This window comes from Pseudopodoces humilis, chromosome 14 (genome assembly GCF_049639895.1).
Source record: "Pseudopodoces humilis isolate 2021_Gansu_Grassland_sample_001 chromosome 14, ASM4963989v1, whole genome shotgun sequence".
NCBI lineage: Eukaryota > Metazoa > Chordata > Aves > Passeriformes > Paridae > Pseudopodoces > Pseudopodoces humilis.
In genome coordinates this window covers 7,219,122-7,233,144 of record NC_142213.1, presented here as the reverse complement: position 1 = coordinate 7,233,144, position 14,023 = coordinate 7,219,122, and the positions used below count along the sequence as shown (strand labels likewise).

Sequence of the window (14,023 nt, the reverse complement as noted above, 5' to 3'; positions counted from 1 at the left end):
GTGTGACCTCTCCCATAAGTGGGGACAACCAAGTTTCAGCACTGTGAACTCCTTGATAGAGGGTCAGTCCCAACCAAGGCTGCTGAGACCGTGCACTGCTCAGGCTGGGGAGGCAATTTCTGGTCCCAGGCCCAGCATCTAGTACCCAGGCTTAGCCTGTGTGTCACTTCCCGCCCTGCTTCCCGTTACACAAAGCCTTCGTGTGTCAGCAGATCCTGGGATGCCCCGCGGCACCTGCCTCTCTCCTCTCTCTCCGCCTCTGTGGCTCTGCCCTTTCCCGTTGTCACTTCTGGAGGCTGCTGCCTGCCTGTTTGGTGACCTTCCGCACTGCTCGGGCAGTATTTTGGCCCCTGGCCATTTCAAACAATTAATGGAGGGGTGGAGAAACTAGCCGTGTTAAATTACTTCCACCTTTGGGAGGGGGTGAGGTCTCTACGTCTCTTGCCTGATCCCAATGCAGTTTGTTGCTGTTGCCTGAAGCGGTCACTGCTCTCTGTTTTCCTTCTAGAAGTTAGAAAAACAATATTTCTGAGCACCCTCCCTGTATTTCTCGGCATTTTACTTAACCTGCGCTGCCTCAGGATCTTATAGAGTGGAGAAGCTTTTCTGGACTTAGAGTAAAAACAAGCCGAGAGAAGGCAAGGGGGGAGGATTTTGCTGGAAACCTCTGTGAAGCCGGAGACCTTGGGATGCCTGCCTTATTCTCCTCTAGCAGCTATTCAGATCTTCCCGGGAGAAGGCAGCTCCCTGCCCCGGCTCGTCGGCACTAAGCGGGTCTGTGCGGCGGGCCAGGCGCTCTGAGGGACGCGGAGAGCAGCGATGCCGAAAGGAGCAGCCCGGGAGCGCTTCTGCCTCTGCCCGTGTCCGTACGGCCCCCGCAGGGCTGGGGGATGCGGCACCCTGCTCTCTCCGTGCCCCTCTGCCGTCTAGCGCTGGAGTTGGCTGTCAGAGAAACCTTCGAGGTCCCCTGCTCGGCCCCGGTAGTGTCATGAGTTAGATTAGTTGGAGCTGTGCTGGGGGCGGTGAGGGTTTGGATTACAGTCCAGAACTCAAAGTGCTTCGGTGGTTCACGTCGGAGGGGAGAGGAGACGCCCCGTCGCACACATGGAGGAAAAAGAGAAAAAACGCTGTCTTTGGAAGTGAGGGGGAATAAAGGAGGCCGGGAACATGGTAAGGAAATCTCTGCGAAGAGCTCTTGCCCTGGGCACGAGCAGGGCTGTGCGGGACGAAGCTGCTCTCGGGGCAGCCTGCCTGGAGCCAGCGCACGGCGCTAATGCCGGGAGTGGGAAACAGCTCTTTTGGCATTTCCCGTTACTCGAGTGGCACACTGTACTCTTGGTGCCAGTCCTGGGCGGTGGCTGCAGGGACACAAACTTCTTGTTGGCCCTGACCCCTGCGAGGCGTCTACCGGGCTACAGCGAGAAGCTGGATTGGGTCAGTTCGGGCAGAGTCTTGTCTTTTGTGCTGCCTCGATGCTGGGCTCTCCTCCTGCCCTCACTCTTCGCCAATCCTGCTCTGTAGCTCTGGGCATTGCCCTCTTGCAGAGCCTTTTCTCCAGCCCAGGGTGGGCATCCAGAGAACCCCTAGACCTGGGCAGGGACATTCCTTTTCAGTGTCAAATTCTGCACATGGAGATCTTTGTTTGGAGAGGGGAAAGGATGGTGAGCCCAGCGGGCAGCAGAGCACCCAGACTCTTTGGGAGTGGCTGCAGGGCTGTCCCCTGCCCAGCCACACTGGCACTGCCCTGCACACAGAGGTGGGATGTCAGTGGCTGGAGGGATTGCTGGCCCTTTAGTGACATCCCACTGAGCACCAGCCTAGCTTCTGATGGTTTGCTCCTAGGTTCAGGCTGAGATCCGTGTGTCCAGCAGCCCCGAATCTTCTGCAGGTGTCCTGCTATGTTATGGGCTGCTTCCCCACAGCAGAGGGAACAAAATCCATGAGGAGGACAAGCAACTTGCATTGCTGCTGTGCATGGCAGTGACTTGTTCTTTAAAAGTTCAGCTTCTGAGCCTTTTCTTTCTTGAGCAGAAACTTGGCTTTAATTGAGGAATGAGTTGAATTCTGACTTCTGCAAGTTGACCCAAGTTTATAGACCCATGTATTTTCCATTTACCACCCTCCAGCTCCTCTGCAGAGAATCCTGTGGTGCTCTTTGCCCTCACATGTCTGTAAGAGCCATGATGTGCTCTCTTCCCTATTATTCTGTGGAGGCATCTCACTTCTACTTCTCCATCCCAGTCAGAAGACCTCTTTCCCTCACCCCATGCCTAGTGTGTTCCTGACAAGTTTTGGTCTATGCAGGTTACATAATGAAGTTGAAATCAAAGGAGAGCACTGCTTGGGGTTGTGCAGGGCTGGGGCCATCCCTTGCAGTCTCATGGGCTGCATTTTGCCATATGGGCTGGAGCAGTGTTTGTGAAATTCTGCCCTGGGAGGCCAGAGACAGAGACTGGCTGCTGCTACTCTGCTCCTTCGAGCTGGAGGTGTCTTTCTGATTCCCAAGTGCTTCAGCCCCCCTCCTTGATGTTGTTTTAATGTGTGATACAAAAGCTGTCTGAAGCAGGGGCCTTTGTTTGGAGCAGTGCCATGACCAATCCAGGTAGCTGGGCATTCAAGGACCATGTATCATTGCTGAGGAGGGATCGTGTGCCTCTCAGGGGCTGAGTGCAGCTGGAAGGAATAGGAACCAGAGGCCAAGCTGCACCAGACCCAGCAATGAGTGCTGGCCACATTGTGGACACCTCTGGTCCATGGCAGTATCTGTTCTCAATGCTGTGGTAGACCAGTCTACATTTTGGAACTTGCATTTCTGTGAGCAACCAAGTTGTGACTATAGCTCCAAGCTGTTTTGATTAACTTGAGGGTTTTTTGTGTCCTGATAAATCAAACAAACCTCGCAGGCAAAAGATTTGTATCAGTCTTCTGGCCTGGAGGAGACCTTCCATAGCCTCCAGCAGCCTGCAGGACTCTTGGAGACGGCTCCTGATGGAGATCTGTCAAGGCATCACTGCTGGCTGCCCTGCTCTGTGAGGCAGGTGATTCCTCTTCATGGGGTTTCAGTGTTAGAGCTGATGTGTATGTACAGGTACATAAGGTTGTGTCAGGTGGGAGATGCCCAAAGCACCAAATGGGTGAGAGAGCTTGGGCCAAAGTAGCCCACTTCCACTCCAAGTGACTTCTGGAGCTGTGGAAACCCCATGGTTTCTCCATGGTCTCTCCATGGTGAGAGCAGGCCAGGAGCCTGGCTGGGCTCTGTCTACCTTGCTCACACATCATGGCTTTTGTGACTTGGGATCTATCCTCATTCTCTGGTATTCCCAGGATTCACCTACCCTGGTGCTTCCTGGAAAGAAGTTCTGGTGGCACCTCTATGCTGGTAGGAGAGAGGATGCATTTCAGCAGAAAATAGGGTCTTTCTTTTATCTTCCAGTTGTGTCTTCTCTGAGGGTGGGAAGGAAATTAGTCTGGGAATCACAAAGAGCTTTAAGCATTTGGGATCTTCTTTCTTTATTTCTGTGCCAAAACCATGAGCAAGATGTTGGAACACAGACAAAGTCCAGAGACATAATCCTGAGCACATGGAAGCAGTTAGAAAGAATCTCCTCTGGGGTAATAAGGTTGATAACTTGCATTTTGCCCAGCTTCTTTTCAAAAGCACTGAGCAGGTGAAATGCTGTTCATTGTAACAATAAAAATAATGGCTAAATGCAAGTGGCATCCAGGTATCTTCTTGCAGAAATTACCAAATATATTCTAGTACCACATGGGAATGGAAGACAGCAGATGCTTACAGCGAGACAAGGCAGGTGTCCAAGGAGGACTCTATGCTGACTGTCAGTACTTATTTTTGGAAAACCAGCATCCTGTACCATAGTCCCCTCTAGCAGTGCTGCTGGGCATCCCCCATAGGCAGTTGGCTCTGAAGGCATACCTCGCCAGCAGAAAAGATAATAACATGAGAGCCGTGTCAGCATCTCGTGGCTGGTCACTTTAGACAAGACAGCCAGCATGTCTGCCTCTAAATTCTAGAGCACAGGCACAGTGCTCAGATCACAGAGCCTCATTTTATTGTTGCATCTCAAATGTAACCCTGTCTGCAACCAATCTGTGTAAAATTTGAACCATCCTATGGGCTGTGCACAGCATTAACCTGAGCATTGGTGCTGAGTGTGGGTGGAAGTCGCATCACAGAGGCTATGGCTCCTTTAGCTTAGCACTGAAGTGTTGAAAAAAATCTCTGTTGAAACAATCAAGGTGTTCTGCAGAAACTATAAACTGAACCTACCTGTAGGCACTCATACCAGAGCACTTTTTGTTCCTGTTCTTGGCCGTTTATGTATGATGGAACCCCTTGTTCCAGCCCTGCAGAGCTCAGTGTCACCAAGGTCAGAAAAAGTGAGTAGTAGCACCAGGACCAGATATGTTGCTGACTGAAGAGCAGTAAAAAGCCAGGAGAGCTTGCCAGGGTAAAGGTGCCCACTTCTGGCCATGGAATGCTCTGTGTTTTTGCACCACTCATAGTACCTGATTTGCAGCTCAGAGAACTGAGTGGACATGCCCTTGTTGATTCTGAAGGTTTGACCATGCTTAGACCTCTCTGCCACACCAAGTGCCTCATCTCTGTTGGCTGGCTTAGTCTTTCATTAAAATATTAACAAAAAATGGGGCCTTTCTTGTGGTAAGTGCTGGTTTCATATGTATCCTTTTTTTTGCATCACTGGACAGCAAGCTGAAACTTCCAAGATCAAAGCAGTGCAGAATGAATCTGAAAGTCTTTCTGTCTGCTCAGATTTGCCATCCTGCCATCAGCCTGGGAAGCCCAGGATGAACCTTGCTCCAACTGGTAGATTTGATTCAAATAATTGATTTAAATAGAATCAAATGGCTCAGCTGAAGAGAAGACTTGCATGTGCTCCTCCTGGACACTTGTGGATGTGGTCAAGGGTCTCTGAGTCTCTGTGGGGCCTGCAATGGGGCACACTGTTGTGGCTGGATGGTGGTTTGCACGTTGCAGAGAAGGAAAGCTGCTGGAGTTCTGATGACCTTAGCTAGGTGTCCACCTTGAGCTTTGCAGCCTGTGTTAGGTGTGGCAGAGGTTTCTTGAGCAGGTTTCTTCAGGAAGATACCTTCCCTGAGGCTGCTTGTCAAATCTCAGTGCCTCCCAACAAAACCCCAGCACTGCTGAGCCTCCAACATGGTTAGAAGATGTGGGTTATTTGCTGTCTGTTGTCATCGTGCTGAATACATTTACCTTTTGAACAAGGTCCCTCTCATATGCTCAGGAGGCTGGTATGCAGACCCGTTAATGGATCAAGGGGAAAAATGCCTGTGGATGTATTCTCCTTTGTGTTTGGGCTTATAACCACCCACGTTTTGGCATACATCCCTTCTGTGCACAAAGATCTTTTAGAAATTGCTAGTTAAATCTCCACCCTCCTTTGATATGTATGGAAATAATGGGACACGTGAGACTGTTTTCTGTTTGGAAAAAAAAAATATCTATAAAGGGAGTAGCTTTAAAAGCCTGTGTTCGCCCCTTTCTAACTGGGGAGTTTAATGAAAGAAATGCCCTGAATTTATGACTGATCTACTTAGCTTTCTGGGAGGCATGCATTTAATGCTATATCCAAATATAGGGGAAATGTTTTCATCTGAATCTGTCCCAGGTTTGCTGCTTAGGGGCAGGAGGAGAACTTGAGCACACATGTGTCTGTTCCCCAGTGAGCTCAGGGAGTCTTAAACAGATCTTGGTCCCCCTGACCAGGATCACTTCTCCCTTCATCAGCAAAGACTGATGCTTCTTGGCATGGCCCATGGCTGAGCTGGCATAACCATGGATATCTCTGAGCTGCCTGCTCTGTCCTTCTGGCTCATCCTTCCTCAAAGCCTCCTCCTAAGGGGCATCTAATTACTGCTGCTGGATGCTTTCTCCTATCAATGGTGTGCAGGGATGTGCTCCTCCAAGGAAGATCCTTCTACACTTACTGTATTCTCATGTACTCAGCCATCCCCTCCTGGAATTGCAGCTCTGCTTCAGAGCAGTTTCTGTCCCCCTCTGACATGGCAGGACTGGTATTTCATGAGCACATGGTAATACAGTGTGCTTAAGGCCAAAAGGAACTATGGCTCATCTGTTATGGGATATTGGAACCGTAGAGTGTTACCTAGCTCCCATATGGAGTCTGGGAGCTCTTTAAAAGAGGATCATTTTTCTGTGGCATCCACCCTCAATTATGAAGGTTGCAAGACATGGAGAATCCACCAGTCCCCATGGGAAGCTGTCCAGCAGCTCATGGACCTTGCAAAGGGAAGGGATGAGATCTGAACCTGAGTCCAGAATGTGTTGCACATTGGCACTGAACTAATAATCTAAATACTGACCCCGTGAAGATCGTTTTTGGCACTCATCAGCTGGCCTGATAAAGGATTATCATTTTCTTTTTGAGCACAGGCGGCTGCCCATCTGTTGTAAGATGCCCCCAGATGGGTGTCTGAACACAAGGGGTTGGCTATGGCCTAATGCCTCTGACTAAAAGGTGTTAAAATGAGCTGACCTGTTTGGTGAAGAATTTACTCAGGTTGTTTTATAGCTGGCTGGTATAAAGAAATCTTTCATCTGTCTGGAGTGCCCTATTAGTTGGTAGCCATTAGGCAGAAATGAGAAGGGGCACAACATGCCACTTCTTGGGTTGGTTTGCCAGATGGATGCCAATGCCTCAAGTTGAGAGCAGAGCAAATCCTGTCACTAATAATAGGGTGAATGAGCTCAAGCAATTTCTTTTGTTTGATAGCAGGGAGAAAGGTTTTTAGTGCGTTTGTAGAAAGAGCCCTATGAAGAAAGGGAGTCAATTGCAACGTCTCCGGATTTGTATAGAAGTGGCCTGTGAAATTCTTGGCTCTGTCTGTGATACCTAACAGGATTTAGCAAGCCTCGTCTGAGCCTGTTGTAGGAACATGACATTTGGAATGTGGGGGTCCCAGGCTGGACTGTGGTGTACAGTGCCACAGCCGGAGCGTCGGTGCCCAAGGCAGGGCAGGCTGTGCAGTCTGGCAGCAGCAGTGAAGAGGAGAGCTCCAGGCGGTCTCGAGGAGGTGGGAAGGTGCACATGGCTAACAATGGGCACTGAAACCATGGCTGCCAGCACTCACGCTCTTCCAGCATGAGTCTGTTGCTAGGAAGGTTGTTCAAAAGTACCCAAAGCCTTGCAGCACACAGAGTACAACCTGTTTAATTAATTGCATTGTTAGACCTATGCCAGTGATATTTAAAAAAAAAAATAAAAATCTGTGCTTAGACAGTTATTTCAGATTAAGAACTTAATCCCTTGATTAAACTAAACCAAAATAAGCTGGTGTCCAGCTGTAGGATGGTGTTTTATACACAGCTCTTCTCATCCATTTGCAGGCCCTTGTTTCACCTGGAAGATGTCTGTTTAAGGACAGGGCTTTGATCTGTTCTCTCAGCTGCCCTTTAGAAACCTGTATCATCTCCTTGATCTATTTCTGATAGAAAGTAACTAGTCTTTGAGAGCCGGGCTCATTTGTTGCTATGGATAAAAGACCAACCTTCTGCTCAGCACATTGAGAATTCGTTAGGGAGCAACACATGTCCCTGTGAGGAAATGCTTATCTTCGTTTCCTAGTTTTTCCCCACTCTGACTAAAAGACAACTTTTTTGGATTGTGGGTCACCCTCATTTTGGCCTCTTTAGTCTTCAGCAGTTTTCAGCAGCTCTTCTGATGTGTTGGATATTGCACAGACAAAGGAGAAAGTTACAATCTCTGGTCCAGAAAAGCTGGAGAACAAAAACCTGAAGGATAGAGAGAAGTAAGGTGCATTAGGGGGAAGGTGCTGTATTAGACCCAAGTAAACTGGGGTCTTGGGCTGGGGGGCAGGCTCAGGTGACTGGTCATGTTGCCATATGATAATGCCTGTCTTAGGCCACCTGCAGTTTGGTGCAGAGCCAGGGATGTACCTGAACCAGGCTGGCCCTGCTGCCTGCTATTCCCTGCCTTTTGCTCCAGCACAAGGACAGCATTGGTATCATGCTGCACTCCAAAGCTTGAAGCTCACAGGAGGTCATGCTTCACTTTCAAAGGAATCTGGGGTGTCCCCCCTTGAGTGAAAACAAACCAAGCCTGAGCTTGGAGAGATCACCCAGCTTTGGACCTGCCTTTCCCCAGTTGCGCACGCCCAGACCTACAGCATGCGCAGAACAGGGACCTCGGAGCTGAAAAGCAAATACATCATTTTTCCCTTTGTTTAATTAAATGAGAGATCATGAGTTAATCGCTTCCAAGCGCTTGTTTTCCTGCAGTGCCTGGAATGATAATCCTGTGTGCTGCCCAGTAGGAGCTGCTTTGGCTGCTGCAGCCGCGTCAACACGGAGTAGGGCTGGGAGAACAGAGGGAGGCATCTGGAAATGATTCTCTGAGCTCTGTCTGCAGAGCACCACTCCCTGCAAAGCTGTAGGAGCTGGTTTATCCACAGGCTATGGAGCAGTGCTGCCTGCCTCAGTGCAGGGGAACTGAGCCAGGCTACAGCCATGCCCTCTGCAAGGGATGCCATGGTGGCATGCAAAAAGCAGCTTGCTTTTGGAGGTACAGCCCATCAGCAAATCTGGCCTGGGTGTGCAACACTTGCCTCCCAAGTGGAACTGAGTGCTGTTCTTTTCTCCCTGAAAAGCCTGAAACAATAGCCCAAAGAGCAGGTAGAGCTGTTCCTGGTTATCTCACAGGAAGGTGGTGTAATTACTGGAGTGGGAATGCCTACCTCTATAGCTGCACCACTTAATAATACATTATTTTATCCAGAGGAAGGCAGGGTGCTGAAGGCAGGCGCCCTCTTTTCAGCCTCCCCCTGAGCCTCAGAGAAAGCAGCAGAGGGGGGAGCTGGCACTTGCTCTGGGAAGATTTTTCTCTCTTGAACTCATTGCCGCTGTGATTAGAACAGCTCAGGAAATGGGCCTGGGAGGGTTCTCCTCTCTGCAGCAATAGAGTGGGAAATCTCAAATTTTGTCAGAAAAACAAGCCTTGTTTTTAGCCAAAGACCTTTCTGGACACAGAAATGTCCCTTTTATTTAAAGGGAAAGCAGCCTGTCTTTCGGCTTTGTGTCAGAAAGTGGAAAGGCTTCATAGAAAGCCCAGAGGTCTGTTTTTACTGGAAATGAGGTTTCTCACGTCAGCTGAGAGCTGAGCAGCCCCAGCCAAGTGGTGCAGCACAGCAGCCTTTGCTGGCTGAGGGAACAGCTAACCCAGCCCTGCTCAGTGCCTGCTGTGAGCTCCTTTTCCCCCAGTCCCAAAGCTGGCTGGGAGCCATGGGCAGGCGCTGTGTTGTGCTGCTTGGAGCTCTGCCTCTCCCCAGTTTTGCTGTTATTTCTACTTTCCAGTCTGGGGTGTGAGAGGGTTGGGTCATTTCTTCCCGTCACCTCTGCACACTCTGGTCTCTCCTGTCCTGCCTTTGCACTGTCTTGGCACCTGGGCAAGAGGGGAGAAAGTGGCTGCGTGCAGGACGTGGCCAGGCTCTGGGCAGCCAGCAGAAGAAGGGCGAAGCTGCGGGAGTTGCTGGCAAGGTCTCTGCTGAGCGGGAGCCGAGACACTCGGTGACTCAGAGCTGGGTGTACCACGGGCACCACTCGCTGTGCTCGCAGCCAGGCTCTGCTCCACTGCCCAGCTATGCTCCTTGCTCTGCCAAGCCACGGCAAGCGCTGGATTTAACTGGGGCACTTTGGGATATGTAGTTTCATTCTCTGGCACCTCAAATGAGGGTGTAGGTTTGTGAAAGCAGAGCTGCAAGTTCTTTAACTAAATTCCCATTGCAGGATGAATCCTCAGCGTGTTACATGGGCCAGCCCAGCCTGCTGGAAAAGGAGCGTCGTCTGCCATAAGTCATGGGTTAGTCAAACTGTTAGTCTGGTCCCACCAAAACAATCTTTTTCAGTAGTCTGCAGACAGCATCTGGGCTGTCAGCAGGAAAGATCTGTGCCTCTTCAGGTTCGCCTTGACCAAGACTCAATACTTTGTAGGTGAAATGAACAAAGTTCTTAGATGATTTATAGGGAAAATGCTGCCAAGACTTTGTGGTCCCAAGCAGCTCCAGAAGCATTGCAGGCCTCCCCAGCACTGACACATTGTCCTGAGCCACTTGGGTTGCTGTCTCTTGCTTGAAGAGCACAGGTATTCTGATGCTGTGTGAAGTGTGTGTGTAGCCCTGGGGATGATCTCTCTGCTCCCCAGGCAGGCTGACTTTTTGTTCTCCAAACCTGCAGGAGGTTCTCCAGGGTTCAGACTTAATTGGTGAGCAGTAGGTCCCAAAGAAGAAGAAGTTCAGTCCTGAGTCAGAAATAAATGTAGAATAACAGGGGTTCCCAGTGGCTGGAGCTGCTATATTGCTCTCTCCATGCTCACAAAAGTAGGCAGAAAATTCAATCAGTGCACCTAGAAAAGCCCAAGAAGCTCCGGGTTACTCCAGATGCCTCATGACAGGCTCCTCTTCCAACCTGCAGTGTCTGCTTGCACCAGGAGAAGTAGACGTGTCCACTGAGCAGGGTTGCAACAGCTGCTGGGCTCCTCTTCTGCCCAGGCACTCGTAGCCTCATTTCTAATTGACTCCTGGTTTTTGCTTCAGTTTTTGATGGAGTGGGACTCTAAGGGCTGAGCAGCAGAGCTTTGCCACAACAGTCTTTATTGTTCTATTTGTCACAGCATCTGTGGCTCCCATGATATGCTGGGGAGAGAGGGCAGCCCACCAACCCTCTGTTCAGACCAAAGCCCTCTGGCAGTTGTGAAGTCCTCCTGGGTTCTCACTGCTCCCTATGCCTCCTGGCTGGGACCATGCTAGGTTGTTCCTGCCACATGGCTCAGGCCATGGAGTTGAGCCCATCCCACCCCAAAGTAGTGCTTTTCCTCTTCTCTCCCTGTGCTCCAGGCCCTGCACCAGCAGCTGGCTCTCAGCTGAGCAGCAGTGAAAGCCAGTTTGGCCGGACATGACCTTAACCTGGGCTTTATTTAGCGCCTTGATTTATAGAAGAGTTATTTTAAAAGCATGTTTCTCTTTTGGGAAGTGTGGTGGAGTGGTGGCACTGAGCTGGAGTTTACAGGTCCTCCTGTGTTATTGACAAAGAATCATTTGAAGCCCAAGAGTCCTTTTGCTTGCAGAGATGCTCTCTGGCTTGCTTGGAAAGTGTTCCTGTTGGTGTTTGTGCCCAGCGGCTGAAAAGGCGCACGTCCAGGACATTTCTTGTGAGAGGGATGTGGCAATGGTGTTGGAAGCAGGGAAGTTTGAAATGTGCAGTCCCTGAAGGAGGTTGTTTTTTTCAGCAGACTCCTGTGCCAGGCTCTGCCAGCTCTTGGGGACCACTGTAGGCTGGTTGTAGTGGAAATGTGCTGGGGCAGGAGTGCCCCTTCCATGAATCCTTGTTAGGTTTAGCTTGTTCTCCTTCTCTCCATGTGCTGTTCACTTATCCCGGGTCAAAAAAGTTTCTCCTCATGCCTGCTGGGGGTTACATTGCCTGTTTGAGATAAGGGATGGAACCTCTGGAAGTTGCCCAGAGATTGTAGAGTCTCCTTCTCTGTAGATACTCAAAAACTGTTTGGAGTAACATGCTCTAGGGGACCCTGCAGGGGTCTAGGGGGCTTCTAGAATGGTCTAGGGCACTCTGGAGCAGGGAAGTTGGACTACACAACCTCCAGAGGTTCCTTCCAATTTCACTCATTCTATGATTCCATGATGTAGGTAAGATGGGCTCTTCAGGTTTATCAGACTCGGGACTACAGGGCACCATCCCTTTCTCTGGTTTGTTTGAGCTCGCTGTGCCTGCAAACCCTGTCTCCTCCAAGTGCATGGCAGCTGGCCGGCTGGATGTGTGAGACTGCCCATCTGTGCTCTGGCATTCCACAGCAGAACCATGAGGCCTCTTGCAGTCCTGGCTGAGGTGCTTTCCTCCAGCAACTCTGCAGTCTAAGTTAATTAGTGCAAATAAGCAGCCCCATCTGTAGGATTGTGAAGCTGGGTTAATGAGTCGCTTATTGAAGGAGAATCTGTTGCTGTTGGAAGCTCCAATCTCTGGCATGTTCTACCCTCTGTATTTTCAGAATTTCAGTGCTTCTGAGGCACTGCCATGTTTCACCCTCCATCCAGGCAGGACCTATTCCTGGGTGATCCTGGGTGGGAGCAGTGAAGAGCAGTGTCACCTCCATGTTCATCTGTGGCACATGGAGGCTGCCGTGTTCTGTAGCCTCCCAAGGATGCTGCTGCTACAATCCCCTGCAGCACAGTGGGATGTGGGAATCTACTTCCTGTTTGGGGCTTTTCCTGCAGAATTAGCAGAAATTGGTGCAAACATCTCTTTCTACCAAAAGATAGTGGTTGAAACCTTCTCTCTATTCCTTAGAAACCTACACAGCTATCATGGCTTTGTGGTATAATCTAGCCAGAGGGAGATAAAGCTTCTGTGCTTGGGGAGTGCAGTTAGCACTGTACTCTGCAATGGCTACAGGCTATGGTTATTCTGTATTTTACTAAAGGAAGGATAATGTACAACCTGGTTTATTTTAACCATATAAAGGATTTTTGATTTGATGCCAATGTTAATAATTGTTTTGTGAAGGCTAAGACAGCAGGAATGGTGTGAGAACCTTAGAGCGACACACTGACTCATGTGCAAATATTTTGACTTCTTTGTTTTATTTGCAACAGTGAACTTAACAAATTTATTTTGGGGAGGGATTGATATCAGAAAGAATTTTGCTCAAGCAGGGCATGGGGACAGAAGATGGTACAGAATCGACCCCAGCTGGTTTTCACTGATATTTTGAACTGGCGGGCTGTGGAGGGACAGAGGGAGATTATTGTCAAATGCTGCCAGCAGAAATGCTACTGTGATAGTGGTGGGAGAGCACCTGTGTGAAGGCCAGTTCTGTCTGACAAGGTCACAGGCACTTGCTGGGACATGTTGGTGTCAACAGAGGTTATTATTTTTCTGAGTGGAAAGTAAATGGTTTAAAACAGCCTTCTCTTCCTATTTAGAATTTGGGTTAAATGCTCATCCCTAGAATTCAGCACTTGGAAGTATACACATAGGGCTCCTGCTTTTGGAATTCTTGGGTTGAGAATATTGGATTAAGAATTCCAACTCAGGATAATCTATGATTCTATGTGTATGAAAAATAGCTCCTTTCCCTCTGTTTATCTGGTTGTATTGGCCTTGAGTATTGCAGGAGGCACTGGTCTCTCAGAAAGGTGTGGACTTTAGGAGCCTGCTGCCATCTAGCCTTGTTTGTTGCTGACATGAGGAGAAACAGCAGAAAAGGTAAGGAAGTAGTACTGTCCCAAAGGCAGTGTGTGGTTTGCCTGTCACTGTAGTTCTGCCAGCTCGTTGCAGACAGGGATTGTGCAGGCATCATCTGGGCGTCCTCACCTCTCCCAAGCAGTTCCACAGGCTGTCCTACAAGGTGGCTTTGCATCAGAGCAGGGAGTTTATATTGTGCTTAAACATCCAACCCTCTAAAGGAGAAACTTGGAGATCGTTAAGCTGCGAGAGATGGGAAGGTTTGCGTGAGGAGCATCATCTCTGCTGGGCTGCAGGTCAGTTCAGGCTTCCTCTGAGACTGTTGAACTTTCTCAGGCCAGTGGAAGCATCTGCAGTGATGTGCTGCCATGGAGTGCAAGCAGTGAAACCATTTGTTTCCTCCTGATCCCCTTGTTCTACTGTTCCCCGGTTGTGGTGTAAGCTGTTGTGGCACTACTTTGTTTAACTTTCTCTCCCAGTCTTGCTTCAGTGAGACTGAAGTGTATTTTCAGGCATGTCCATGCAGTTGTTCCTGTTCTACAGGAGGCTGTAGGGCTTCTGGGCCAGCAGCTGAAGTGCTTTTCTTGTTTCTAGTGAAAGGAGGTGTATTTAGATCAGATGAGGATCTGGCCAGACACCTGAGTAAACTTTCATTTGGTTTTGTAGCAAAACTCATTCTCACTGGTTGTAAGTTAGCCCAAGGGATCCCCTCTAAAATAGAAAAGAAAGGAG

General features: G+C 49.5%; 1 protein-coding gene across 4 annotated transcripts in view; it reads left to right on the top strand.

The window, feature by feature from the left end:
- The first annotated feature begins 458 nt into the window (after positions 1-458).
- The window catches only part of PLEKHG4 (pleckstrin homology and RhoGEF domain containing G4), an 86,229-nt gene continuing 72,664 nt past the window's right edge, over positions 459-14,023 (top strand). For all 4 annotated transcript variants that reach the window (XM_014255503.2, XM_014255505.2, XM_014255504.2 and 1 more), the window contains exon 1: positions 459-1,170. In XM_014255503.2, the coding sequence (XP_014110978.2) occupies positions 1,168-1,170 (3 nt within the window). In that variant the 5' untranslated portion in view covers positions 459-1,167. The remainder of the gene's footprint in view (positions 1,171-14,023) is intronic.